Source organism: Poecilia formosa, unplaced genomic scaffold (assembly GCF_000485575.1).
Source record: "Poecilia formosa unplaced genomic scaffold, Poecilia_formosa-5.1.2 Scaffold15, whole genome shotgun sequence".
Classification (NCBI taxonomy): Eukaryota; Metazoa; Chordata; class Actinopteri; order Cyprinodontiformes; family Poeciliidae; genus Poecilia; species Poecilia formosa.
In genome coordinates, this window is record NW_006799954.1 from 570809 (window position 1) to 597672 (window position 26864).

Here is a 26864-nt window from a genome sequence, read left to right on the forward strand (position 1 = left end):
AAAAACACCGACTTTGTTCAGGTGCTCTGGCTGAGTCAGTGTCATGGGACGTTAATTTGCACCACTTTTTTGTGTCTCAGTTTGCTTTATGGTTTTTGACGGCACACGGGAGGCCGGGAACAGGAACAGTTATTCATTTTAACAGCATTACCTCAAGGGGCCATTCATTCACTGAATTTATCACTGGGCCACATCCTATGCATACCACATGCCAGACTGTTTCCTCATGCTGTGAGCACAGGGAACATCTGCTGAACTGTCAAGCAAACACTGCATTTCACTACATGGGGGATGTCGAGATCAATTCATCCTTGCATGGTCACAAGGCAGCGCAGGCTGTCTGCCTGCTGACTCGCTGTGCCCGGCAAGATTAATGTTACTGCAATATATGGCAGCAGACATATCGACTGGTCTGCTTTGGTAAGGATGTGGAGTTTTCATTGTGAAGAAGAGTAGGGCTGTTAATTTTAGGAGCCCACAGGAAATATTGATATGTTGCAGTAAAATTCGTTGAGATACCATTTCTATAACGGTTAACAGTCATGCAGTGAATGTGAGTTTTTATGAGTTCTTCAGCTCATTGTTTACCATCAGGAGTGAGTTTGCCTCTGGACCAGTTGTCATTTTGACCCCAGTTGTTTTTTCCATTTGTTACTTTTACTTCTTTCCAAAAACAAATGGCATGGCACATTTTGTACTCACCATGCATCAGTTCGTACCCGGCAGGGGGGTGGCATTTATACACTCTATTCACAGTGGTATTCTTGTTTTCAGTATTCTACTATGTCAGCAGTAAGGGAACAATAAAATATGACTGCCAGTAGATACTATTTACCAGCAGGAGACAATTAGGAACCTTCATCTCTTCACTTTTTTCATACAGTTTTACCTCTGTAATCCATGTGCTTCTTTGGCCTTTCAAATATAAAAAAATATATAACTTTTTTGGTGCCTGATAGACATTATTTTTTAGACATTTAATACTTTTAAAAAATATTTAACTGTTTCTTTCTGAAGAGATGAACGGATCAGGATTTCTTATCTTCGAAAGCTTTTAACTAGACACATTATTCATATTTTAACTGTACCAGAAGATATAGCCTTCACCAAATAGTTGCCATTAAAATACACAGTTTTGATTAAATAAAGCTTTTCTTGCCTCAAGCTGATGACATTACTAATTGTACTGCTAAGCTGAACTCCTGCTTTCCACAACAAGTTCTTCCTAGTCCCACGCCTTTAAATACATATTTACAATTTATACATGCATTTAGATTAATAAAATAACTCTGTTTGATTGGATTAAAATGCAGGAAAATACCATCTTTGTCATAGTGTGACTTACAAATAAGTGTCTTGAGAATTACATGCCTCGGAACAGGAAAATTATATCCTCTTCTTTATGGAACCCCATTTAAAAAACAGATCAAGTTTAGAAAAAGGACACAAAGAACCAGTAGCTTTTAACTTACTGCTGTGTCCACACTTCTGACAGCAAGACCATAAAATCTACATATCTGCATTCCTCAAAGCCTTGTGCAACCAGTTGAATCAAAATCTTTGTTGTAGGGCTGACATGGTTCTAAGGGGTTCTGCTTCATTTCACCTCCTTTAAATAATTTGAATGCATTCAGATTGTAACATTCACACAGCACAGGAAATTTACCTCTCTTCTCATTTTGGTTTGATATCAGATCATGGCATAACCAGAACCAAAATAAATGGAAATGGAGATTAATACAAATTTTAGACAGTACAAAATAGTTGAAATCTATTAAATATTAATTATTTTCATGAAAAATTGCCTCTAAAATTTATAAAAATAACAAATCATGTTAAAATATTACTATATCGTGGTGAAATTTCATACTTCCAGAATTATTTGAGGCACAATTGGAAGTAGGGAGAAGTGAAATGGAGGTATGAATTGATGAAAATGTTATATTATTTTCTGACCTACTTCCATTTTTTTATGTGGAGGCCACACACAAAATCTAAATACTCAAATCTCATAGCTATTTGAATTTAATAAGATCAGTCTTTTTAGCAAACATTCGATAATACACCGTATTTCCTATGATATGGTTCTGATCTGCAACAGATTGGAACTAAAACAACCAAGTATTCTACAGCAATCAATTACAACAAACTAAGAGTAGTTTGTAGAAAATTACTTTGACATTTTGGTTGTGTAAGCGAGTACCAAGAAAGTTGTGAAATGTTCCATGGTCAGTTTTAAATATTTCAGAGCAAATGACTCCTCTTTTTGTACCCAAAACTAAGAAGAAAAAGGCAAATAAATGATCTGCAGCTGTTTGAATCATTCATTACCATGAAAAATAATGCTCCATAAACCCATCTTTTCAGTAGCAAACAGGAAAAGGATACTTAAGGCCATTACTTGGTGAAAACAGGGAATCATTTAGCCACCATCAAAACAAAAAGCAGAGCTAAAAGGGAGTCAGTATTATTGCATGTGGTTTGGCTGAGAGTGATAAACATGCCACATGAATAATATTACATAATCATTTCCCTCGATGATTTCTCAACCTAAAAAGTTGCAAGGGTTTGCTAACGAGGTTATTGATAATTTGTAAAGCAACAATTTGAATGCTGTCTCTGCTACATTTGCTAGCCAAAATATTAAAAGGTTCAGTCTTTTTCATCTGTCCTAAACTGATTAAACTGTCATTTTGTGACAGCATAATCACACATTCTGCTTCTCCCACTTAGTTCTACCATGTCTAACTAATCAGTCTTGCTGTAATTAAATACACTCACCGAAAGTAGGGATCTGGGTAGCACACCCGCTGGGTTTGACGTGGGGCCACTATGAATATGGATTGTTTTGGTTTATCCCACGGTTACTTGGTCAGACGAGAATCTGTTGAGTCTTTTGGACTGATCAAAGCCTTGAGGTCTTTGTTGGTGTTTCTGTGGCTTGATTGGCCCCATTGTCCTGCTGTGGGGAGACCACCATCATCAGGGAGTGCCGTTGCCATGGGGGGTTGGTGATACGGGTCAAAGTGGCATGCACATGAATACAAACACCCAGGATTTTCCTTCCATCACTGCATTGCGATGCATTCACTTACTTTAAATGCCTTGACTGATTGCCGTATAATATTATATTAAATATGCCAGCACTACTGTTGGTTCTTTTTCATTATAATTAGGAACTTTAGCGCGTGACAAATGAAGTGGCGTTTTAACATTCAGCTGAATTTACAAGTGAATTTTTAATGCAACTGGAAGCCAGTTATAAAATGAAATTTATGTAAATCTAAACTGCCTCTGAATACAGCAAAGCAAGTAAATGTCACTGAGAGTTTGCTAAATTATTAGTGAACAGCGTTCAAGCTTTGATGGTCATTCAGAGAAAAAGAAGACAATGTTCCTGTAAAGGTTAAAGCCCTTTTTAATTTCAGGCCAGAGTCTTTGTTGGAAACATTATAAAACAATTGCTGTCTATTGAGTGTTGCCCTTTACTCATCATATACATACACAAGATATGTTTTTCCTCCGGTTTTAAGTGACATTTAATTGCACTCTCATTCTTTGTACCCTAAAACGCCTCGGTAACCCCTGATTTCTTGACACGAGGCAAAACTAACATCAGAACTCTGCAACTTTCTTTCCAGGTGTTTGACTTAGAATGGTGTAGATTGTCCCCTTCAGTTTGTTAACTCACCCTTGTTGAATATGGAGCAGGCCTTACTTAGAACTACGCTTGTCACTCAGCAAGTCTGAAAACAAACAGACCCTCAAAGAGCTCCTGTTTAGTCTGGCAGGACCCGGCTGAGCTGTCATTTAGGACAGGGTCGCAGAAATAGCTCAAGTGGATTAATTAGTGTTCAAAACTTACAACTTTCATAGATTTTAAAGAAATTAAGATTCATGATTTGCATACAAAGATTTATCTCTAATAGCTACGACTACGGTGTTGTGAGTTTTCATTAAGCAGTAAGTTTGCCTGTGGCATCATGGATGAAATGTTTTGCAGTGCTTGAGGGTTTCAAAGCTTGAAAAACCCTTTGGTGTAGCTCCAGCAGCCACCTTCAGGCCAGCGGGAGTACTGCAGCATTAAAATAGCTCAAAGGAGGCTGCCCTGTCTTAGAAATCTGCTTAAAGTCAGTGTTAAATTTATTCATATAAATTGCCGCTGAAGATTTGAAGTAAATTTATGTATTTGTAGCTGTACAAATATGTTTTACACCAATATAATGTAAGTGAACAGAAGACTATTGGTGTTCTAGTAACTCTTTCAAAAGTTGATGATGATCTTTAGTTAAAAGAACATATCATTTGGCCTTATTGAAAAAAGCAGGTGCCTGCCCGTTAAACACCATGACTTAACACTAATAATAAAACCCTTTTGGAAATTTGAGTTCATTTTAAACCCTAATTACTCTGTGGCTTGTAGCATCAAAACATTGAACGAAAATGGTATCCGGAGGGGTTCTAATGTGAAGATCACTGTTGACCAGAAAACCCTTTTCAGATTAACCATATAATATCTTGATTATCCCCAGGACCTTTGGGAAAATATTCTGTAGACCAGTGAGATGAGAAACAATGGCTTATGGCAGATGGGAATACTATTATCTTATGCATAAAAGTATGCATAAGATACTATTATCTTATGCATAAAATTATTAAAGAAAAACATCCTTACTCACATAAGCTAAGATTATCTTTGTCTGATAATAGGATTTGTTTGATGATCTGGTGATTGTTAAGTAAAAGCAGAAGAAATCTTCAGAGGCCAAGTACCTTTTCACAGCACTATTGCCCAGTCATGCTCATGAAATTAAAGATTAGTATCATCCGTTTCTGAAAGGGTAGAGTATTGAGTGGCGTGTGCTGTAAATTAGTTTTCTTATGACCCCAGCGATTCTGGATACAGTAGATTATTTTCTCTATGCTGTACTTCCCTTGGCAGCTTCATTCTGATTTTGTAGGGGTAATATTTATTCAACATAAATCACGATCATAGACGAGAACATTCTCATACACCACAGTCTGTAAACCACAGTGAGAAATAACTGATGATTTGATTAACTAAACCAATTTAATGAACTGTGGGGCATCTCTGATGCTTCACATTTTTATGTAACGCAGAATGTGACTTGGGTTGGGGTTATTAAAAAGGTTTATCTCTCTCAGTTTCACACTCCTGGGACTGTGTGGCTGGCTCACTGTCATGATTTACAGGAGCCCTGGAGTATAACTGAGCCATTGTTAAAGTTGTCAGTAACACCTGTGTTTTTCTCCTGTCACATCACAAAATAAGTGTTTCAGCCTAGGTGTTTGCTAGTGTTTCTATAATAATAAAATGAAACCATGCTTTCAGACATTTTTGTAAATATATAAAACATTTAAACATCACAGTTACACAAGTATTCACACGCTTTGATTTGACATCTGAAATTGAGCTCAGGTGCATCTGATTCCCTCTGATCTTCCTTGAGATGCTTCTGCAATTTAACTGGAGTCCAGCTACTGTAGATCCAGTGCGTTGCACATGGTTTTGAATGGAGCACACTGCTCGATGGAGCAGAGCAGAAACCAGGCGACAAAGTCAGAGCAGCTACCTCTGGACCTCCAAGGCTGAATTGTGTTGAGGTACAATTATGTCGAAGAATACAAAAGATGTTGGCAGCACTCATTGCCATGTTGAGTGCTGCCAACATTCCTTCCTTGTGTGTTTCAGCAATAATAATAAAAACAAAATTAAAACATTTTTCTTACGTTATTCAACATTGGCTCCTTCTTCAAGGAAAACTGGACATTTAATGAGTCTTGGCTTGAGAACAGGGTTTTTTGTATTTGGCTAAAATCTGTTTTTTTTTTTTTTTTTTTGTAGCTGTTGTGCAACAGTTTGTACTGTAGGCGTTGGAGTTTGGTAAACTAGGTGTAAAAAGACTTGACTCACATGCTAAGAGACACCAGTTTAGGGTTACAGTCATATTTAACTTTTTAAAGTTCAGAAGTAAATTAAATATAAGCTTTTAAGTAGGTTTTTTCTTTGGTAATGTTGATCTTAATTGTTATTTGTAAAGATATTAAAATCTTCCTGAAATTTGCAGAAGATCTGTTTTCCTAATTTCGATAGAGATTCTTTTTACATTTACAAAAACAAACAAAAAAACAAAACCCATAAAGGTTCTTCATAACTATTGATGGGTGTGGACAAGAAAACTTATGTGCAAAGTGTCTTTGCGTTCATTTCAGAATCTATGACCAGTATCTCTGTGTCGGAGCATAGTCCCACCACCAACATAAAGTTGTGCATCATCTGCATATCTGGAAATTGATAATTTAATCACCAGGTGGAGTTCAGAGTTTAACTGCCTGTTTCTCCCTCAGATCTGTCGTCTCCAGAGGCACCTGTCTGCAGGAGAGCACCAGCAGAACCTCTTCCAAGACCAGCCACCCATATTTGTGTCTCAGCGCTCCCAGCCACCCACTCAGAGTCTGGTGGAGCTGATCGAGCTGTGTGGAGGCACAGCCTGCAAAACGGTTCGGCAGGCAGGTATCTGCATAGGAAAGTACAGCGGCAGGAGGCCAGAGGGCAGCAGGATCCTGTCAGAGCAGTGGATTCTGGGTAAGACGGTCCTCTAACATCTGTTATAAAAGCCAAATTACTGTTTCATGGTTTTAATGTGTTTCTCTTGTTTTGCTCTGTTCTTTTTCAGATAGCATAACCAATCTGAAGATCCTACCTTACGACAACTATGACTTGGAATAATGGGGACTAGTTGTTTGGGGTTTTGTTCAGTATTATTAATTTTTCTGAGCGCCTGCTGTGACTGATTACACGACAGGCGCCAGCAGACCCCTGCTGTTCTTCTCTTTTCTCTGTTACTTTCATGGTTTGTAAGTGTCTTCATATAGTTCATATGAATCCAGTCAAATATATTGCTTTTCAAAAACTTTGTTTGCTATGGAAAACGTTTACGACTCAGCAGCAGCATCAATTGTGCTCTTGTTTATGTTACTGTGAAGCCTGACTAACTGCCTTTGCAAGCTGTATGTTGGTGCCTTGCCATTTATGTGTTTACATTAAGTAGAAACCACTACAGGCTGTTTGGATATTAGATAATGTGACTTTAGAAAGACTTGCTTAGCCAGTTCATAGGAAAATTCTTTATCCTGATAAAAATGTGTTGTGATGTGGTTTTTAATAAATGCTTTTTTTAAATGTGGTATTTGTGTTTTATTTTCAATAAGTGAGGTTTTCAATCAGGATCATCGGTTATTGGTATGGTTCGGACGCCCTCTAGTTTGATAGATTTGGTTGACCTTGTTTATTCTTTTGACAGAAAAATTATTGCTTTAGATGACTTTGAGTTTCAGATGGGATTTTAAACAAGAGTTGATCAATTTGTGTGCTTTACGGAAAGTACAGAAAACCCTGAATATGTGACAAGTGTTCATGTATTGTCAACTAAGATAGAATCTTCCTACACACTAGGTCAATGTGTATCTTTATCAAGGCAGGATTCAATGTTTATTTGACTTCAGACACTGAGACTGTTTATCTGAATGTGCTGCCTCTTAAGGTCTTATAATAAAGCGATGCGGTCAACTTAACTTTCACTTTACAGATAGTGAACTTGTCTATTTAAACATGATCTGATTGCTATAAACTTCTTTTCCAAGAAATGCCACCAAATTCAGAAGACAGAAAATGAAGAAGTCTGTTTTTTGTTTCCAATCATTTCTTAAATATTTACTTGCCTTTTGATATTTTGTTACTTTTGAATAGATTAATTCTGCATATAACCCGCTACACCTCTTATTTGTGCTCTCTCTACTTGAAGTCCAAACAAGACCCCAGATAATAAATCTCTTGTGTACAAAAATGTGGTATTTTATAGAGCTTTAAAGTACATTTGTTTTGAGGTGAATATCCCTCTGATTAAGCTAGTCTGAGCAAGAAGAAGGTTAAGTTGCAACCAGGACCTGTATTATTAAATCAATGTGCTCTTACAGTAAGCAATATTACCATTTAATAACCTCTTCAAAGTAGACGTTCATAATTCCTCTAAGAACACATCAAATCTTTTCAGCTTTACAAATGAAAGCATTTTTCTAAGCTTTCTATTGATATGTTAGTTGTAGAGTCCTTGAAATGTAATTTTTACTTGCATGAGTGTTTTGGATATTGAGTTTTAAATTCTACTACTAGTATGAGAGAATCCAAAACCAAAGCAGACTTATGCAATATTAATACAACTCCATTCTCAAGGCTGGATTTCACTCTTGTTAAATATTTACTGAGAACAGAACATATTAAGCGTTTCCAGTCACTATAGCTGGTTTAACAGTGAAGCCAATGCATTATACTGATTAAAGGGAACACAATATTACTTAATTTATTATGCTCTCTTACTTTCCTATTAGTTACTCGTCTCTGACTAAAATGCTTCATATGTTCTGTTTAAACCAGCCAACTCATATTGCTGGTGGGTTTTTTTCTTAATTTCCTATGTAAATAATTATCAACTTTTCTATAAATTACCACCCAACTCATGCAATAAACCACAACACATTCAGAAGGTTTGATTAAAGAAATAAAATAATCCTCTATTCCAGTTATTTAATAAGCTTATAATACAATATTTTTCCAAGTGCCTGCATGCCAAAACATTATTGATTTGATGATAAAAGTCTGCAAAAGTTAGTGTTCATTATATCAAAATATGGTAATGTTCTTAATTTTTTAAACTATGATCCTGGTTTTATTTGAGGGAAGAACCAGGAGTGAGTGACATACATTCAAAACAAGGCACTATGAAAGGCAAAAACAAAAACAAAAAAATTAAATAAAAGTTGCAGTTCATCAAACCTTCTACTTTCCTTTCGTAAATTTGTACATAGCTTAATATTAAACGTAGAGAACCACCAAATGTACAGCTTCCTTCGCTTCCCATCTTTTAGAACTATTGCAGGTACAGATTAAAGATTAGTAAAAATATATATTCACACTTCTCTAAGTAGTTTCAGTTCACTCAAAACAAACTTCCTGGATTTCTTAGCCCCTGACTGGCTGCTAGCCTCTGGATTTATCCTCATTTAAGACGAAAATAAAATGTTCTACTTCACGTAATATATACTGACCTCTCCTAATCTTTTAAAACATAATTTCAGTAGACAGGAACCATACCTTTAAGAAAGGAACTTGTATCTAAAAAATTTTGTGTTACAATTGCTTGCCATACTAAAGCCGCTCCTACGCCGCCTTCTATTGCATCACTTAGCCAATCAACTTCCTTACTGCTCTAACGCGTCGTGACGTAGGGAGGCGTGTGTGACATTTGCTGCTGTAAGCTAGGAGCCGGATAAAAATGAACTGAGGCAGGAAATAGAGTACTTTTTTTTCCTTTTAGCAACTAGTTTGACTTTTTATTTGGATTTTGTGGTCCTTCCGGCGTTAGAAGAGACAGTGTAGAGGGGAGGAGAAAACTTCTACTTTGGCCTGATTCGATTTATTATCGGCTAGCGCTTTTTACTTAACTTGTACAGTTCGGAGTTAGAACTGTTCTCGTTTCCATGGATATTTCTAACTTGTTGAGATAATTTATGTAACTTAATGTTGTTGTCTTTTTCCGGCTTAAGCTGAGTTTGCTGACTGCTTTTCTCGCCTACAAGGGTACATTTTTGCCTCCTTCTGCAGCTTTCTCACTTTCCTATGCTGACCTCTCGGGGCAGGTGTGCTGAAAGTAGGCCAGGTGTGCAGTGGTACAGAAAGGGTACATTGTAATATAATCACGGTGTGTGGTACTGGTCCAACAGCCGACTTCAGGGATTTGTAACAGAGGTGCCACCATGCTGCTCTCTCTGGTTGTGCACACATACTCGCTGCGGTACTGGTTTCCTGCCACCATCATGCTGGGTACAGCCCCAGCATATGTTCTGTCATGGGGGGTTTGGCGCTTACTTTCCACCGTTTTACCAGCAAGGTTTTACCATAAATTAGACGACCGACTGTACTGCATCTATCAGAGCATGGTCCTGTTCTTCTTTGAAAACTACACAGGGGTCGAGGTGAGTAACCCTTCACTTTGTGTTCATAAAACAGAACTGATGTTTAGTTCTGAAGGCCTGTTTCTCATGAAAACATTGCATTTGTGCATTTTTTTAAAGTCTCGTGAAATATATTCAATGATTGAGGTAAAAGTAGTTGACTAAGTTTTTAAAAGCAATCCTGATGAACCAGTTGGATGGCAAGAAAGTCTGCATTTTTCTCTGGTGCCTTCTTGCCACACCTTGCACAGAGGGTTGTGTGTAGACAAATCATGATAAATAAGCCGCCATAAAAATCTTTGTGCATACTATGATAGTGTGAAAGTACAATATTGGATGCAGGAGTATTTGATAAGATTAGAGTGCTGAATATAAATTCCCAGAGTGTTGATATCAGCAGAATAGGTTGGAAGCTGAACCTTGACTGAGTTTCTTTAGACTCTGCTGATCTCATTTGTTTGTCTGCTAAAAATCTGTAAAATAAATTTTAATTGCAGTGGTATAATCTAACTAGACTTAAAAAAAAATCTAATCTTTTACTTTGAGCACTTTTTATGAGTTTGAGGGGGAAAAAACTGTATTAATATCAGTGTGCGCAATATTCATATTGCAAAGAACTATTCGGTATTCAGTGAAATGTTGTCTTATACATTTCAGGTGTTTTTGATATGCATGTTAATGTAATTATTGAGTCTTATGGCAGCAGATGCTCACATTGGACTCTAATGACATTGCTCAACATGCTAAAGGTCACAGAGTGACTGAAGCATAGATGAGAAAGCAAAGAAAAAAGAATGCAGGCATATATTGTTATTGCAATGTTTACCATTAATAGCATCATCTCAAATTTTTTTTGAGATGACGCCATAGGTCTGGGTTTAAATCCCAGGCTGGAGTCTTTCTACATGGCCTTGTTTTTTCCCATGCATTCATGAGTTTTCTCTGGGTACTCCAGCTTCCTTCTCCCACAATCCCCCCCAACCCTCCCCCCAACAAAAAAAAACTAATGTTAGCTTAATTGATCTGGATGGATAAATAAATGTACTGAAATTAAAAGTTACTTATTTAAGAATTTATTTTGTGATTTTTACTCCTGAGGCGAACATACTTTAGGGGATTTTACAAATCTGTTCAAGGCATTTCTGTAGATGTGATCAGCAATCTTTATAGAAAACATAAACTTGTTACCTTAGCGTGAAATATTTTCACCATCTACTTTTTGACCTGTTCTTAACCATTTAATTCTCCGTTCTGTTTTACTTTAGATTGTTATATATGGAGATATACCAAAGAATAAAGAGAACGTCATCTACCTTTCTAATCATCAATGCACAGGTAGAGTATTTAGATATACAGCTTCAAACTATAATTACATAGTGATGTCTGTTGAAGGTTGTTCTTTGTCTGGCCTTTTCAGCTGATTGGATTATTGCTGACATGCTGGCCATCAGACAGAGCGCCATTGGTCATATCAGATACGTCCTAAAAGATGGACTCAAGTGGCTCCCGTTGTATGGCTGGTATTTTTCACAGGTGACGCAGCCATTAAGAAGTCCTCTAGCAATCATAACCTAAAAAAAAATCACCATTTTTTTCTTACTATTTGTTGTATTTTGTTTGTTTTTCCTTTTAGCACGGGGGAATCTTTGTGAAAAGAAGTGCAAAGTTTAATGAAAAGGCCATGAAGAGGAAGCTTCTCAGTCAGACTCGATGTGGAGCTCCAGTAAGTGCGCAGCTCTGGGGAAATAATGACGAGACCACAGCAAACATTTAGTGAAATCAACATCTCTAACCTTTGGTCATAGCCTTTTTTATTTATTTATTTTTTTTTTAATTTCAGCATCTGTTTAATTCCAACACATTATGCTTTAGTGAGATAATGACCTTGGAACCTGAAAACACTTTTTTTTATTATTTCAATCATTTGAAATTTTCTGCTAGTAAGTCCTCAACACTGTTTTTTTTTTTTTTTTTTTTTTTTTTATAAGTTATTCAAGTGAATATGTGTGTAAAAACTTTTTATTACTAACCTTTAGTGTTTATGTTCAAATTTAGAGCCCCCATGTGAAGTTTCACTGATGTGAAAAGCAGTGCAGATTGAGTTGCAGGGCTTGTTTGTAATCATGTTTTTTGGATTTGACTCTGAGAGATTATGGTGTGTGCAGCTGTGCAATCCAAATACTGCTAACATTGCGGGGACCTTTTCATATTGACACAGTTACAGTTTAGTTTACTTGTTCTTAAACCTACACTGCTGCAAAAGAAACCTGACCTGCTTACAGATTTTGTCTGTCTTTTCTTTTTTTGTCACGCTTACATGTTTCAGATCATCAAGCAAACAGAAATAGATTTAGCTGTGTGAAAAAGTGTTTGCCCATTTTCTTATTTCCTCTTTTTTTTTCTTCATGTTTGTCATATTTGAGTATTTAAGAACCTCAGAGCAATTTAAACATTAGTCAAAGACAAAATGTAAATACAAAATGCAATTTTTAAATTAAGGTGTGTAATTTTTAGGGAGAAAACAAAATCTAAGCTTACGTGGCCCAGTGTGAAAACAGGTGACTGCTCCCTAAACCTAATAGCTGGTTGGTTCACCCTTAGCAGCAACAACTGTAAACAAGTGCTTGTGATAACTTGCAGTGAGTTTTCAGGTTTGACCACTCATCTTTGCAGAATTGTTGTAATTCAGCCACATTGGTGTTTTTTTTTTTTTTTTTTTTAGCATAAATGGCCTTTTTAAGGTCAGGCCACATGTCCTATTTAAATTATTTCTTAATTCTGTAGTTCTGGCAGTAATTACTACATAGTGTGGCTTGATTGATTACAATAGACTATTATATTTACTCAGGTTATCTGTGTATGTTTGATCTGAAGCACGTGGCAAAAACAGAATCTGTAAGAGGAGTTTGCTTTTTCACAGCTCTGTAAAACTAAACAGGCATAACTGATTACATTATTAAATAGAGTAATTGTATGAATTGGTTTTATTGTTGGTATTATTCACTAGTAGGTATGGTTTTTATTACAGAACATTTTCAGATTGTCTTGAAGTCCTCTAAGGTAACAAAAGCAGGAGTTGTTTCGTTTTATTGTTTCTTACGTGAAACCCTTTATTTAGAGCCAAATTAGTACAATGAAAGCTCTGTTGTGAAACTTGTGCTCACAAAGAAAGAAATCTGCAGTGTAACAATGACGCTGAGAAACGATGCCAATAACCTGTGATTAAAGATGCCATTTTATTTAATGAGTTTAATTAGCCCCTAATAGAAGGAAAAAAAACTTTATTCTCTTGATCTTTTTGTTTTCATAGAAGAACAAACAAATTTGTGAAGTCTTCTTATTGGTATTAAAAGCTAACGATAAAATTCAACTGATATTTTTCAGCTAGAATCCTTAAAAATTATCTGGTTTTAAGGCTTTAACTCTGTTTGTCAGGAGAATCCTTTTGTCATGCAAAATCAGTTTCCTCGCTAATAAATCCTGTACATTTTTTTTAAAACTTCTATTTACTCAGTATCACCTCTGTCTGAATGTTTATTTTTCTTTCTTCTCCCCACAGATGTACCTTGTCATTTTTCCCGAAGGAACTCGGTATAATCCAGAGCTGAAGAATGTTATCACCGACAGTCAGAAGTTTGCTGAGCGAGAAGGTGGGGGCAGGATTCAGCAGCCTCTCACTGCTGCTGTACAGGCTGCACACACACTGTTTCACTGCAAACAGCTCACATCTGGAAAACAGCTGAGTTAGTTATGTTATGCAACCTGTGGTCACCTTGCAGGCAGCTGCCGTATCCATGAGTAAATTTAGAAACCCCCTATATCCTGAAGTTGCATGTTATTTATAATACTTTTTTTTTTTTTTTTTTACTTTTTTAGAAAAAAGAACATTTCTGACTGTAAAATAAAGTCAGAAATGACTCAAATAAAGTTAAAACAGACATTTATGTACACGCTATAAAAAGAAATAAAATCTTATTTTCTCTCTGTAAATCAGACTAAATATTTCTTGTTTCGGCTCCCTTAGGTTTACCAAAATTGAAACCACATAGACAGTCAGTCACCACACAATTAGTCAGTCCTTGGTCAATGTGGGACCATTCTCTGCTCACTAATGCCTCACTCAGCAGATAAACTGATGAGCACATGCCATCCTTCCCAAGCGATTTATGTGGATTAAAGGGGAAGGTGATATTCAGAGCTGTGGCCCGGAGATAGGCTTAATCTCCACAGAATCTCCAAACAACACGAAGCCCGGCTGCACTTTAGCATCATAAGCGCCACCAGCAAATGCAATTAGTTGGAAAAACCTAATGTAGTGTTGCTCAGTTCATTTCAGCTGGCCTTGTGGACTAAAACATGAATAATCATTCACTTTTTCACGCTAATTTTGTCTAAGCAGATGTGAGCTGCTTCATATTTGTGCAGATGTTGAATTTGTTTCAGCTGTTGCTTTTTTTTTTAATTTATTTATTTATTTACTTATTTTGCAGGGCTGGCTGTTCTGAAGCACACTCTCACACCCAGGGTGAAGGCGTCTCACCTCGCCGTTAACATCATGAATGACAGCCTGGACGCCGTATATGACGTCACAGTAGCTTATGAGGGAACGCTGGACGACTCCGGTCAGAGGAGACCCGCGCCTTCGATGGCAGGTACTTCTCTGCAACCGCATGGCATGTTCAAAGAACTTAGATGAAGACGTTAAAAAAATTTTATTAGGAATTTTTTTAATTTGTCTTTATCAGATAATTAATTAGGTTTTGTCCCAAGAGCTATCATACCTGACAAAGAAATGTTTTTTTTTTGTTTTTGTTTGTTTGTTTGTTAGTTTTTTTTATTTTGTGGTGGGGAATGTAGTTTTGATTACAACAGAAAATGAAAAAATCTACAAGATGCGTTGGAGCATATACCCCTAATCATTATCACATTATATCACATTGAAATGTCCACTTTTGTATGACATGCAAGTACTTTTCCCTCAAATATACAAATACAATTCCAGTTTTCTATTCATTTTGTGGATCTATAAATTAGGGATAATATTTGTATCGATAAAGAATAAACATGTCTCCAATTTGTGCACTAACATATGAAAGAATGGCATTCTCCAAACAGGCTGTTGATCTTTTACATATTAAATTTACTCAAAAGGTTTAGAGCAACTCTTGTAGAAATTAGAAAAGTAAAAGAAAATGTATAGAAAAGAAGTCTAGATGAGAGTAAAATTGTTTCTTTTTTTTTTTTTGTTGCTGAAGCCATATTTTATATATTTGTTTCAACTGGAGTTGCACTGAGAAGTCTACCTGTAACCTTAGTTTTATTTTTAAAAGAGAAAAAATAGCTAATGAATGAATATATTAGCTATTTTTTCTCTTTTAAAAATAAAACTAAGGCTACAGGTAGACTTCTCTGGGCAGCTCAAGTCTGCACAAACATTGTTATGTTCAGAACTTCCTGGTAATTAATCACACAGCAAACATCACCTTTTAACAACCCTGCCTTCCTGTAAACTGCGTGACTCTCGTGTTTTTGGAGTCTCTGATTATTGTTGTTTGTTCCTTGTTCTTTGAAAAACACTGCTGGAAATTTTGAATAAAAAAAACAACAACAGGAGAAAAACATCCAGTTACAGTCAGGAATAAACGTGGATGTTTCTTGCAAACAAGGCAGAGAATAGAAAAGCATTCCTCTCATCACGCACTTCCTGGCCTCATGCGGTGAAGGTGACTTTAGTGGCGTTGGTGGAAATGACCCACGCCTGCGTCCGCGCCACCACCGCTGCTCTCTGAGCTCTCTGTGAAGGCTCGGGTTGGAACTGTGACTTTCAAAAACCAAAATATTAATTTAGGTGGTTGGATTACAATACAACTTTTACTGTTGATCTGTAAACTTCAAAACTACAAATTTAAACCTCAACTTTAAACAGATTATAACTGTTATTTTATAGTGTGGGGCTGATCTGTTGATCAGTTTTCAGATTAACATTTGGATAGCAAAAGTTAGTTGTTTTTTTTTTTTTTTTTTTTTTTTTTTTTTTACAAAATTTCTTTTGGGTGAAGCTAAAACTATGCCACTTGAGGAGTTCTAAATAAAAAATATAATTTTTGTACAGTTTTGGCTTTTTTGCTCTTCTGAATATAATGTTCTTTTAGTAAATGGCCTTTTTTGAGTCTTCATACTCTATTTTTTTTAACTACATTTCAATTATTTTACACAAAGCACGTGTTTCACGGTTCTTGCTCAGATGATGTTGCTTAGCGAGTAACACAATAGATCAATTGATTTTCGTGCCTTCTCCTGACATCCGTTAAAAGCTTGTAACAGGAAATTGTCCACATGTGACTCTAGAGTCGCTGTGTCTTGATCCAAAGTCTTGATTTGTATTTTTCCCCTCAACTTTTATTACTTTTATAACTCTGGGAGGTGTTTACCACACTTACTACACCAACACGCTTCACATTTACTGGCTGGTGTTAAAAAACCTTAAACGACCCTGTCATTACAGTAGCATCATGTCACGTGGAAAAATCTCACAGAAGTTGAAATAGAGTTACCCATCTGTCCTTCACTGTCTCCCACTTATCTGAGATCAGTTTGCAGGGAAAACAAGTCCAGAAGGAAAACCCAGACGTCACATAAACTTGCCCTTATCTACAGTCAAAACAGTAGATGTGTGTTTAAATCTACTGGAACTGCAACAAACAAGTGTGGTGTAATAAGTCTAAGTTAAGGCCAAGAACCATGAGCATGACGGTAAAGAAAGTTTAATAAAGCTCACTGTTGGAGAACTACTGCATAGTCATGACATCTTGGGTCTCCAGGGAACCTTAGTAACCAAATTTAGACTTTTTTCCCCTTATATCTGCTGTAAGTTCTTGAAGCTCAGATTGTAGTGAAAACCTGCTGATTAAAAGTTTTACTTGGGGGTGGGGGACTAAATAATCCTACAGAGAAACTTTATTCTTCCAATTCTGTCAATTAAAAGTTAAACGACATTTAAGTTTGGTTATCATAGTGGAAGAAATAATCTTTTCTTTTTTCAGTTTGTTAAAAATGCATATTACTGAAGAAATCAATAGATTTTTTTATTATTATTATTAAAAATGAAGTACTTCTTGCTTCTACTGATTGATACCTCTGACTTTCTTAAAGTGTGTAAATGTTATTTAGATTATGAGGTGATGTTTGGCTCTCCAGAGCCTTGGTTTCCTTCTTCTGTTCCATGTAGTTGTTGTTTAAGTTGTTGTGGAGATTTGTTTGCTCTAACTCTTCCTTCTCTTGCATTTTGTCGACGTCACGTGTTCTTTAGTTAAATTGTTTGTTGCTCCTCCGGAGCCTCCGTATCTCACTTGAGTTATGGATAATCATTAAGCTGCCGTATGTTGTGTCTGAAGGCCGGTGTAAATCTGAGCAGCTGGTGTTATAGATGCTCTTTCTAACGGTGAAGCAGCGCGTCGCTGTGGTCTTCGATCACGTTTCCTCTTTTGGCCTTCGGCGGCACATTTCCTGATATTGCATGTTGTGGAAACAGGAACCTGAGGTTCTCAGGGGGATGCACGTTGTAGCCTTGAGCCTCAACTCTTGGTTACGCTTTTACGTGTGACCTTCTAGGGCACTCTGACTTTTGTTTCTCCACCGATCGACCGGGCAAGTAATTTGGCTGGAGGCTTCATGTTGAAAATGTCTAAATATTTTGCATTGCAGCATTAAAAATGGACGATAAAGATGAAGCTAATGAACTAATCAAGATGTTTGCTCTTTACATGTTCTCAGCCTTGTTCGCTGCTCTTCCTCTCCTCAGGCTGCAGATTGTTTCAGCTCCGCATCGCAGCAGCTCCACTCCATCACTGTCGCCCCGCGCCGATTTTAAGAGCTCGCTGTACGTGCCTCTTTGCTGAAAGGGACTTCCTGTTTTTGTTTAGCCTCTTTTTATTTTTTATGTTTGACAGAATTCCTATGCAAGGAATGTCCCCGCATCCACATCCACTTCGACCGCGTGGACATCAAGGGAATCCCATTAGAGCCCGAGCTTTTCCGAAGGTGGATGCACAAACGTTTCGAAATGAAGGACCGGTGAGTGTGTGTTGATGTGCAGATCAGTCCTTGTGAAGTATGAGTGATTTATTTATTTTTATTTTATTTTTTGAAGAACCAAACTTTAACTGTATGTGGAAGAGAATTGCTACTTTATTTTAAAAATCTAACTTTAGATCTTTCAAATTCTTCACTTTATAATTAGGTTTTACAGAAATATGTAGCACTTTTGCCAAACATTTTGTCATTTTACAACAAATCCCCATGTTGTCACCTTCCTAAGATAATGGCCTAAGTCTTTTCAAACAAAAAAAAATCACCACTTTCTATTGCTAAAATATAATTTAGACATAAAAAAAAAATCACTTTTGACAAAAAATGATTTGGGTATTTTATTGGGATGGGATATTTTATGTATTGGAACAACACAAAATATGCCATAGTTGTAGTGACGAAGCATTGCATATGCAAATAATAATCTGAATAGTATGTTGACCTTAACCTTGCTATTCTATTAATTCAATACATTGTAGAAACACTGTAGACATTGTAGAAAAGCAAACAATTCAGCCAGATTAGGTAGAGACAGTCTGTGAACATCAACTTTCTAACAGATTATCAATCATATTTAGGTCTGGACTTTAACTAGGCCACTCTAATACATGACTATGCATTGCAGCTCAGATCTTCGGGACAACTTCCAGTCATTCTGGAAATCAAATCTCAATTCAAGTCTCTTGGATCATGACTGAACTGAAACGCTGTTAAGCTCCTGCTAAATTAAAAGGGAGCATTACCTTTAAAAGCTGATTTCTTATGTCACAAATGGAACCATTACTCTTTTTTTCCCTTACTTGAAACATTTAAATTTTTGTATTAATAAAATAAACTTCCTTTTATAATATTTTTTGAATTAAGCTGAAGATATGTTATTAAAGCTTCCCATGTTGAAAAGAATGAAGTTTATTTCCTAAAAGAAGCAAAGTCAGTCATTTCATTGGACTAAAATAATTGATTTCATTGCCAGCTCAGCAACAAAAAAGCCTGACCTGTGTTTGTGCTGTAACTGCTGGTTCTGCCCAGTTCCTTTCACTTTGCACTTTATTTTCATTCCCTCTTGCTCTTCTCCGACAGCATGAACCCCCCGCTCCCAAGAGACCCTTACGTCTTTCTTTTTCTCTTCTTTCCTGAAAGGATGTTGACAGATTTCTACGAGTCAGAGGATCCGGATAAAAAGGGCAGATTCCCCGGCGAGGGCAGAATCTCTCCGCTGAACCTCTCCAAGTCCCTTCCCTCTGCGCTAATTTTGGGAGGGCTAACACTGCCAATGCTGCTGACGGAGAACGGCAGAAAACTTTACGTGAGAACCTGGGTTTACGGGACGCTGCTGGGCTGGCTCTGGGTGAACATTTCTCCCTAAAAGCTGCAGGGGAGACGACTGCCATGGTGAGACACGGGGAAGACGCGGAGCGAGGTGCTCCTTTTCTTGTATCGCAGAAACGCTCAGTGTGTTTCAGATGCAGAGCCGCACCTTGATGAGATCCAAGAGTGTTCGACTGTCCAGCTGTTGACCGGAGACACTGATAGATACTTGAACCTTTATGTAAAAGAAATATATATATATATAAAACAGATTTATTGCAACATCATACATTTCTCAAAATTTTAATAAAAAAAATATCCTAACATTATTAGATTTTGCCAAATTAGCATTCTTGCATGCAGTTTGTCCATCAATCTTTGGCAATATATAAAGATCATGTTATTTTTTAAAAGCCAAGTGAGCTAGTTACCTAAACAACAAAAACAAGTCATAACTTAAGTGCACTGACTAATCAGTACCAGTTGTAATACTTTTAAGCCAAGTCCCATATCTGGAGGAATATGCACTTTTATCACACAAAGTGATGTTTTTACACTGGCAGAACAAAACGGCACACAGCTCCCCCCCGCGCGGGTCCATGAACACGACACCAGCTGCGTTGTTTACCGTACTTGAATACTCACGCTGACGTCCTTTTTTTAAAATGTTTCCTCGTGACTGCGAATGTAGCGCTAGATTCACATTTATTCGTGCAAATGTGAAGAAGCTGAGAATGCAATCTGCTGGATTGTTTCCGAGCACAGTTCTTTGTCACGGAGCTCGCATGGAGGAATGTGCGCGGACGATGCAAAATGTGTTCTACCAGTGTAAAATGTTACTCAAACCTTTAAAGTGTCAGTCGTTGCCAAAAGCTGGTGTTTGCCATAACGTCGAATGGAGAGTGTCTCTCTGTGTTTTGTGTGATTTGTTTTTAGCTCAGATTTACAGCTTTAGATTTGCTTCTGTCTTCTTTTCTTTAATTTCAGTATCCAGTTTCATTACATTTATTACACCACCTTACAGTTCTTGTGAAAGTATCTACCTAACAAAATGCTGACAAAGCCATGATACCAGTATATATTGCAGGTGCACTCAAAGCCATTTGTATTATCACATCATTGTATTAAGAAATGCACTTTGTCCATTGTTGTTTACTATAAGAGAAAACCATTGCATTTTCCACTTGTCACTTTATCTGTAAGCAGTCTTGTCCTCCTCTACTGTTAATCTTTTGTGTTTTCTTCATCTTAGTACAGCAATCGCATCGTTTTTACATGTCGCTCTGATACCTCACTTGAATAATCCTTCCTTAAAAAAAAAAATAAAAAATCCTTGTCAGCCATTTTATACTCATTTTTATCCTGACAAGAGCGGACTTGTAACATCGTCAGGAAACTCTGTAGACGGTATTTAAATGCCATCAGATTTTTGGAAACGTGTGCCTTCTCTTTGGTGGGGCCACAGTGGCTCCTCTCCACCAGGTGACTGCACCAGGCCGCTTTGCTGGACTCGACTCTTACAGCAGCTTGTGGTCATGTTGTCTACAGCTCATAGTGGCTTTTTTTTTTGCTCTAAAAATGCTTTGATTTATACTTTTTTGAAGACTATTATTAAACAATGAAACCTTTAATGTGGTTTGAGGTGTGGAACCTTGGGATCAGACGGAAATAAAGATTTTTTTGTTTTCTGGGGAATTAAATTCTATGTGTTACCTTTCTTTTTTTTTTAGATAATTTACTGGCAAAATTTTAGGTTATTGTGATATAAAACAAGAAGCCCATGATAAATCATATCAAATCTATTTCCACCATGAATGTTATTCCTTATGATTCGATATCAGCATTCAAAAGATAAAAAAAAAGATGGTACTAGGTCAGAAGGACTGACAAAAAGATGATCACAACACCAATTATTTTAAGTAAGGTAAGGTAATTTTATTTATATAGCACATTTTCAGCAACAAGGCAATTCAAAGTGCTTTACATGAGTTAAAAGGAAATACAAACAAAATAAATCAAAGGTAAGAAAAAAGAGGAAAGAAAACTAATCTAATGTAAAGACCTATGTTTTTGCATAGGAGAATTCATTCAAGGCAAATAAGTTTTGATTGAAAACCATAAGATATCCAGTAGGAAAATGTAATTATTTTATTTAGTAACGGGTCCAAACATAAATCAAAATCTGAACAAGAATTTAATATTATTAACATTTTGTGCTGAAGTTAGCTCGCTACAGTAAGCGTCTGTAGATCAGAGATGTTTTAAATTGGTGCTGGTTCGGATAGCAAATAAACTAATCTAGTCACATTTCCAATTTTGATGAAGGTCAGCGAACACAACATTAACCAAATCTGCCATGCGCAGTCTGGTAGGTGAGCAGCAACGGCAGGAAGTGTAGGACCACAAATTGAAATCTGTCAGTGCTGATCTTTGATTTGGACGACGGGTAAGAAAGAGTTTCTCAGCCATCTGGGAGCTATTTATTTGCCGTAAGACAAGAATATGTGTCTAAAGAAGTCGCCTTATTAATAGCCTATTTCTTCGTCTTAGCCTCGGTTGTTCTGCAGTAGTTTGCGTATATCACTGAAAGACAAACAGCGACATCTAGCTGTTAATCCTGTGTACTACGTAGATTAGAGATTCCAAATGCTAAGGAAGTTCAACTGATAGTCAATGTTCAGAGTTAGCTAAGCCTGTTGCCGGACTGTGTGTGTGTGTGTGTGTGTGTGTGAATTTAATTATTGATTGTTCTACTCCTTTCCTCATGCAAACAATTTAAAAAGTCAACGTTGTGTTTGCAGCTCCGCACTGGCAATGGACTGGATTGGTTTCGGCTATGCTGCAGCCACCATTTTTGGTGGATTTATGGGATATAAGAGAAAAGGTTTAACGTACTAATTTCAATTGTACTAATTTTCAATTAATTTACAATAACTTTTTGAAGACTTGAGATGAATTAATAAGTTACAACACTTAATCTCCTTTTGGGATCAATAAAGTATTTTTGAATTTGAATTTTCATAGGACTCTTTCTCAAAGTTATGTATTTTCTGATCCTCACTGTCTTTAAATGATTGCAGGTAGTGTGATGTCCCTGATTGCTGGTTTAGTTTTTGGTGGATTATCTGCGTATGGAGCCTATAACGTCTCCAATGACCCAAAAGATATCCTGGTGCTGTTGGGTTAGTATACCTTATATTTCTAATGGCCCTGGTAATGTTAATTGGACCTTATCTTGGCTAAAAAGAAAACCAAGAAAGCCTAATCCACACATGCAAAGAAGTCAGTAAGTTTATTGATTTAAATTGCGTAATGAAGTGAACTGACACAGTTAATGGTTAATGAAAATATGAAGAAGAGAAGCTGCAAAAATGCATTGAAAGCAAAAAAAAACTTGTCGAATCTGTCAAAGCAGTTTTCCCTCAGCGCTAGTCAATATAAGACAGTTTAGACCTAATTTATGGCCCATTAAAGGACTGCTAATCACCAAAGCCTCACAGAAGAAACATGTTGGGGAAACGACCAAGAGCCCTCTCAAGACCTTTGCAACCTTGTTGCATAATATATTGATGGCTCTGTTTACAGACATTTAGGGCCTGTAAAATCTACAATGCCTGTTAAAATTATAGTCTTATGACATAAACCTGAGAACATGATAAATAATTAACCTTTTCCCAATTTATGTTCCAAATATCCAATGAAATTGAACTGAAAATTGAAAGTTGAAAGAAAATTTAAAGGGGAAAAACTATACTAATCTGATTTCTCCCTAATAGAAAAATGTTTTTCAACCAAACTGTACAGCATTTACAGTATGTCACTTAGAAAATGTTTTGAAATTAAGTAAAAGTAATTTTTAAAAAAAACATTCTAATAACCTATAACAATAATCATTTTATCAGGGCTGTGTGTGTCTGCTGAGAGCCACCAACTGCTTCATGAAAGATTTATGACATTCAATGAAAATAATCAAAAGATTTGTTCAAGGGACAGTGAACAGTTTGAATGGAAAGATGAGTCAGAATCATACCTGAGTAAATTCATGTGGCTAGTTTCTCCACAAAGGCGACACATAGATACTGCCATTTCTACAAAACCCCCCGAATACATTTCAGCAAAATGTGTTTAATATTTATGTGTGGAACTTGTAAAGATTTGGTCAGAATTCCATGAGGATGAGTTCCTCTTTAGGAATACATTTACTGAGAAAAGTAATGTGTTAAGTACGTGTTTTCCCTGCTTCGTCTCCGGGGCTTTCATTCATTTCACAAACTTGATCTCGGTCTGTGTTTCAGCCTCCTCTGGGTTGCTGGCAGTCATCATGGGAATGAGATACAAGAAATCAGGGAAATTAATGCCGGCGGGGATTATGTCGGGGCTAAGGTCAGTCAGAATTGCTTATCTTGCAGAAAAGCTGATTTTGCAATGAACTGTTGAAACAAATCTGCTGATTGCCTGTTTTGTTCTCTCTTTTTCAGCTTGCTGATGGTGTTTCGCCTGTTGCTGCTGACCATAATGTAACCGACCAAACTGTATTGACCAGACTCAGACGACTCTTGACTTTTCACAAGCAAGTCTTCACAAAAGGAAGCTATTCCACCAAGTCTGTATTTTTATGAGAGTTTTTAAAAGGAATTTATTCATGACCTGTATGTGAGGCCGTGTGATTGTAAGCACAATTATGCTAATGAACTCTAATTTACTTATTGTTGTGGCAAATACTTCTAAACACTGCATTTGTTTTTTTTTGTTGTATTTCATACCCGTTAATAAAATAAAAATAAAGATCAGAAATGTTAAATAATTGAAACTGTAACTTTTAATTCTAACATGCCTGCAATTGTGAAACGGTAAATAAGGATCTATGTCTAAAATATTTGTAGAATCAAAAACTGAAGAAATTTGACTTGTACAGTGCATATTTTTTATATATAATTTTCTAAAAGCCTGTGTTTAAAAACAAAAACACAACAGCCTCTGAGATGTTATCTCAAAACTTCTCCATTTATTTAGTTTTACACCTTCTTGAAAAGGTTCCACCAATCAACTCCTGTTAATAAGATTAGTTTTTCAGTTCGGTGTTATCAACACAACTACACCAGAGATGTTCACATGATTAGGTTTATTAGTGCTTTCTTGATTAATGAACCAGATTTTGTTAGAAGAGATTATTATGGAAAGGGTCCTGTGATGTTGAACACTTCCTTGACTGTCTTGACATAATCTTCATCTGGCTGCGGCTTCCTCTTGCTGCCCGGCTGCAGAAACCTGCTGATGGCTGGGATTCGAATCATTCTGCCCTGGAAGGACTGGACAGGAAAATGCAAAAGAAAAAAAAAAAAAAACTTTTAAATTCAACACAGTTTAAGTAGTGAGGGCTTATAACTGTGGAGGAAAACAGGAAAGAAATGTTTGAGGCATTGTACTTTGCAGAAGAGTTCACATCGCTTGAACTTTTGCACATTTTGTAACATTCCAACCAGAAACAATGTGTTTTATGAGATAAAATGGTGAATAGCTGTGATGCGAGAGGAACGGTTTCCAAACACAAATCTGAAAATTGCGTCTGCAAATGGAAAGAGATTGGCTCAACTCATCAGCTTTTTGGCCTACATGTCAATTCCTACATACAGATGAAGACTAACTATTAAACAAGCCATTAAGCATATAATTTCAATATTTAAATGACACTGGAAATTTGTGTCAACTCCTAAAAAATGTCTCCATCCAATCTGACTGAACTTGAACTATTGAATGGGAAAAACGGGTCAGAATTTACATAAATAAAGATGGTGAGAGACATAGCCAGAAATACTTGTGGCTATAATAGCGGCAAAAAAATGTTTCTACACATTACTGACTTAATAATGAAAAAAGGTAGTAAAGGAAGTATGAACACTTTTGCAAGACTTTGTAGGTCCAGACTTACCTTGATGTTGGGAAATTCCTTGAGGATATCAGGAAATTTCTCCTCCAGCATCAAAGTACATTCAACCAGGAGCACATCTGCAAGGCTTAGTTTTCCTCCCACCAGGTACACGGGTCCAGTAAGTGCCTGAAAAGTTATTGCCTTAATTACCCTAATTATGAATGATTAACATTTGTAAGAAGTGAGTTATTACAGCATACCTTTTCAAATACTGGCAGGTAGCGCTCTTTTGCTTTGCTCTGGATATTGTCAAGTTTGGGTTTGGTGTCTGTGACGAAGGGGAGGACCATGATCATTTCCATGTGATCGATCAGTCCCTCTGCATACATGTTGATCCTAATGGGGAAGTTTAAATGTGTCGAAAGATTAAAACATGACAAAAAACAAACAGATTTAGATTAGCATGTGGTAGAGCTGGATCATACATGGCACGTTCTTTGATGTCTTTTCCGTAGAGATTGTATTTCTCTGCGATGTAGTGCAGGATTGCTTTTGTCTGCACAAGTTTAAGGCCATCAATCTCCACCAGAGGAACCTGTTGAAACATGAGTGACCCCTCTGCAGAGAAAACAAAGCACCAGGTCACCACTCCCAGCAATAAAAAAAATAAAAAGACATACAATGTTCTCCGCCCTTCATTTTTTTTTAATTTTCAACACAGTGTTTCCGCATACAATGCAACACATGCGGGTGAAAGATGAACAGTTAAGATAAAAAATATATAAATTTTGCGCAGGTCATATAGAGTCCATCATTATTGTTTAACCCACCATTCAGGAGTTTTAAGTACTGCTCTCTGTCGGTCAGATAATACTCGTCAAACTGTAAACACAAAGCAGTATAATGAGACATTTCATGACAGTATCAAATACACCTTAGATGACTTTATATAACTGCCTTAACAAACCTCCGCTTCTGCAACTGTAAGAAGCCAGCGGATTGACTCCATTTTCCCCCTTCCATTGAAATAGTGCAGAATAACTTTTCCAGACATGACAGCGGAGTTTCGAATCTAGAAGTAAGTGAACGTAGAACAAAAATAAAAGACAGAAGTGCAAAAACTTCTTTTTGACGAAAAAAAGCTGGACAGAGCACAGTTCAAAGCTGCGAACTGGGAAGAAGAAACTAGTTTGGTTCAAAATATAAAGAAGCAACAACAAAAAAATGGAGGCGTGTACAACTCCTAAAGCCTGTGATTGGTAGAAGTGATCCAATAGCAACATGGTAAATTTACACATTATCGCAAAGCATCATGGATAAATGTCTAGTTGCCTTCTTTTAGTCATTATTTACACAAAAAGAAAAATAAGGATCATGTTTAGTATGATTATTTACGTGACGTTACGTAAATTACAGTTAATACAACTACAATTTCCAGTTAAGTACCGTTATTTATTTAGTAGTTTTTCCTCCGTCTATATACAGGTTTCGGCGCTTTTTCTCTTCTTGGATGTGAGGGCGATCTGGCTGCGACATCTGTCACCCCATTGATCGCTAGGGTTGATTC

The 26864-nt window shown here is 36.7% G+C and overlaps 4 protein-coding genes across 5 annotated transcripts in view; 3 read left to right on the plus strand and 1 right to left on the minus strand.

Annotated features, from left to right (window-relative positions):
* mcph1 (microcephalin 1) overlaps positions 1-7209 on the plus strand; it is a 34236-nt gene extending 27027 nt beyond the window's left edge. For both annotated transcript variants that reach the window (XM_007546129.1, XM_007546128.2), the window contains exons 14-15: positions 6370-6607; positions 6699-7209. In XM_007546129.1, coding sequence (XP_007546191.1) covers positions 6370-6607; positions 6699-6751 — 291 coding nt within the window. In that variant the 3' untranslated portion in view covers positions 6752-7209. The remainder of the gene's footprint in view (positions 1-6369; positions 6608-6698) is intronic.
* Positions 7210-9287: 2078 nt separating this feature from the next.
* On the plus strand, positions 9288-21120 carry agpat5 (1-acylglycerol-3-phosphate O-acyltransferase 5 (lysophosphatidic acid acyltransferase, epsilon)). The gene is made up of 8 exons (XM_007546130.2): positions 9288-10053; positions 11298-11367; positions 11450-11565; positions 11666-11755; positions 13592-13682; positions 14523-14684; positions 17982-18105; positions 19261-21120. Exons 1-8 carry the CDS (start codon positions 9835-9837, stop codon positions 19484-19486), a joined length of 1098 nt encoding a protein of 365 aa, XP_007546192.1. The 5' UTR covers positions 9288-9834; the 3' UTR covers positions 19487-21120.
* A 642-nt stretch (positions 21121-21762) lies between these two features.
* On the plus strand, positions 21763-24232 carry tmem14a (transmembrane protein 14A). The gene is made up of 5 exons (XM_007546131.1): positions 21763-21874; positions 22230-22312; positions 22509-22610; positions 23724-23811; positions 23907-24232. The coding sequence occupies exons 2-5, from the start codon at positions 22243-22245 to the stop codon at positions 23947-23949; spliced, it is 303 nt and encodes a 100-aa protein (XP_007546193.1). The 5' UTR covers positions 21763-21874; positions 22230-22242; the 3' UTR covers positions 23950-24232.
* A 179-nt stretch (positions 24233-24411) lies between these two features.
* gsta.1 (glutathione S-transferase, alpha tandem duplicate 1) lies at positions 24412-26502 on the minus strand. The gene is made up of 6 exons (XM_007546133.2): positions 26265-26502; positions 26128-26179; positions 25783-25915; positions 25558-25693; positions 25358-25483; positions 24412-24737 (listed from the first exon to the last, which is right to left on the minus strand). The coding sequence occupies exons 1-6, from the start codon at positions 26349-26351 to the stop codon at positions 24600-24602; spliced, it is 672 nt and encodes a 223-aa protein (XP_007546195.1). The 5' UTR covers positions 26352-26502; the 3' UTR covers positions 24412-24599.
* Between the last annotated feature and the right edge of the window lie 362 nt (positions 26503-26864).

Coding starts and splice junctions, on each gene's coding strand:
- agpat5 (XM_007546130.2), top strand. CDS start 9,835: ATGCTGCTCTCTCTGGTTGTGCACACATACTCGCTGCGGTACTGGTTT. Junction 10,054..11,297: donor AAAACTACACAGGGGTCGAG/GTGAGTAACCCT, acceptor GTTTTACTTTAG/ATTGTTATATATGGAGATAT. Junction 11,566..11,665: donor ATGGCTGGTATTTTTCACAG/GTGACGCAGCCA, acceptor TTTTCCTTTTAG/CACGGGGGAATCTTTGTGAA.
- tmem14a (XM_007546131.1), top strand. CDS start 22,243: ATGGACTGGATTGGTTTCGGCTATGCTGCAGCCACCATTTTTGGTGGA. Junction 22,611..23,723: donor AGATATCCTGGTGCTGTTGG/GTTAGTATACCT, acceptor TCTGTGTTTCAG/CCTCCTCTGGGTTGCTGGCA. Junction 23,812..23,906: donor GGGATTATGTCGGGGCTAAG/GTCAGTCAGAAT, acceptor TCTCTTTTTCAG/CTTGCTGATGGTGTTTCGCC.
- gsta.1 (XM_007546133.2), bottom strand. CDS start 26,351: ATGTCTGGAAAAGTTATTCTGCACTATTTCAATGGAAGGGGGAAAATG. Junction 25,916..26,127: donor GTACTTAAAACTCCTGAATG/GTGGGTTAAACA, acceptor TTTTCTCTGCAG/AGGGGTCACTCATGTTTCAA. Junction 24,738..25,357: donor AGGAATTTCCCAACATCAAG/GTAAGTCTGGAC, acceptor TTTCCTGTCCAG/TCCTTCCAGGGCAGAATGAT.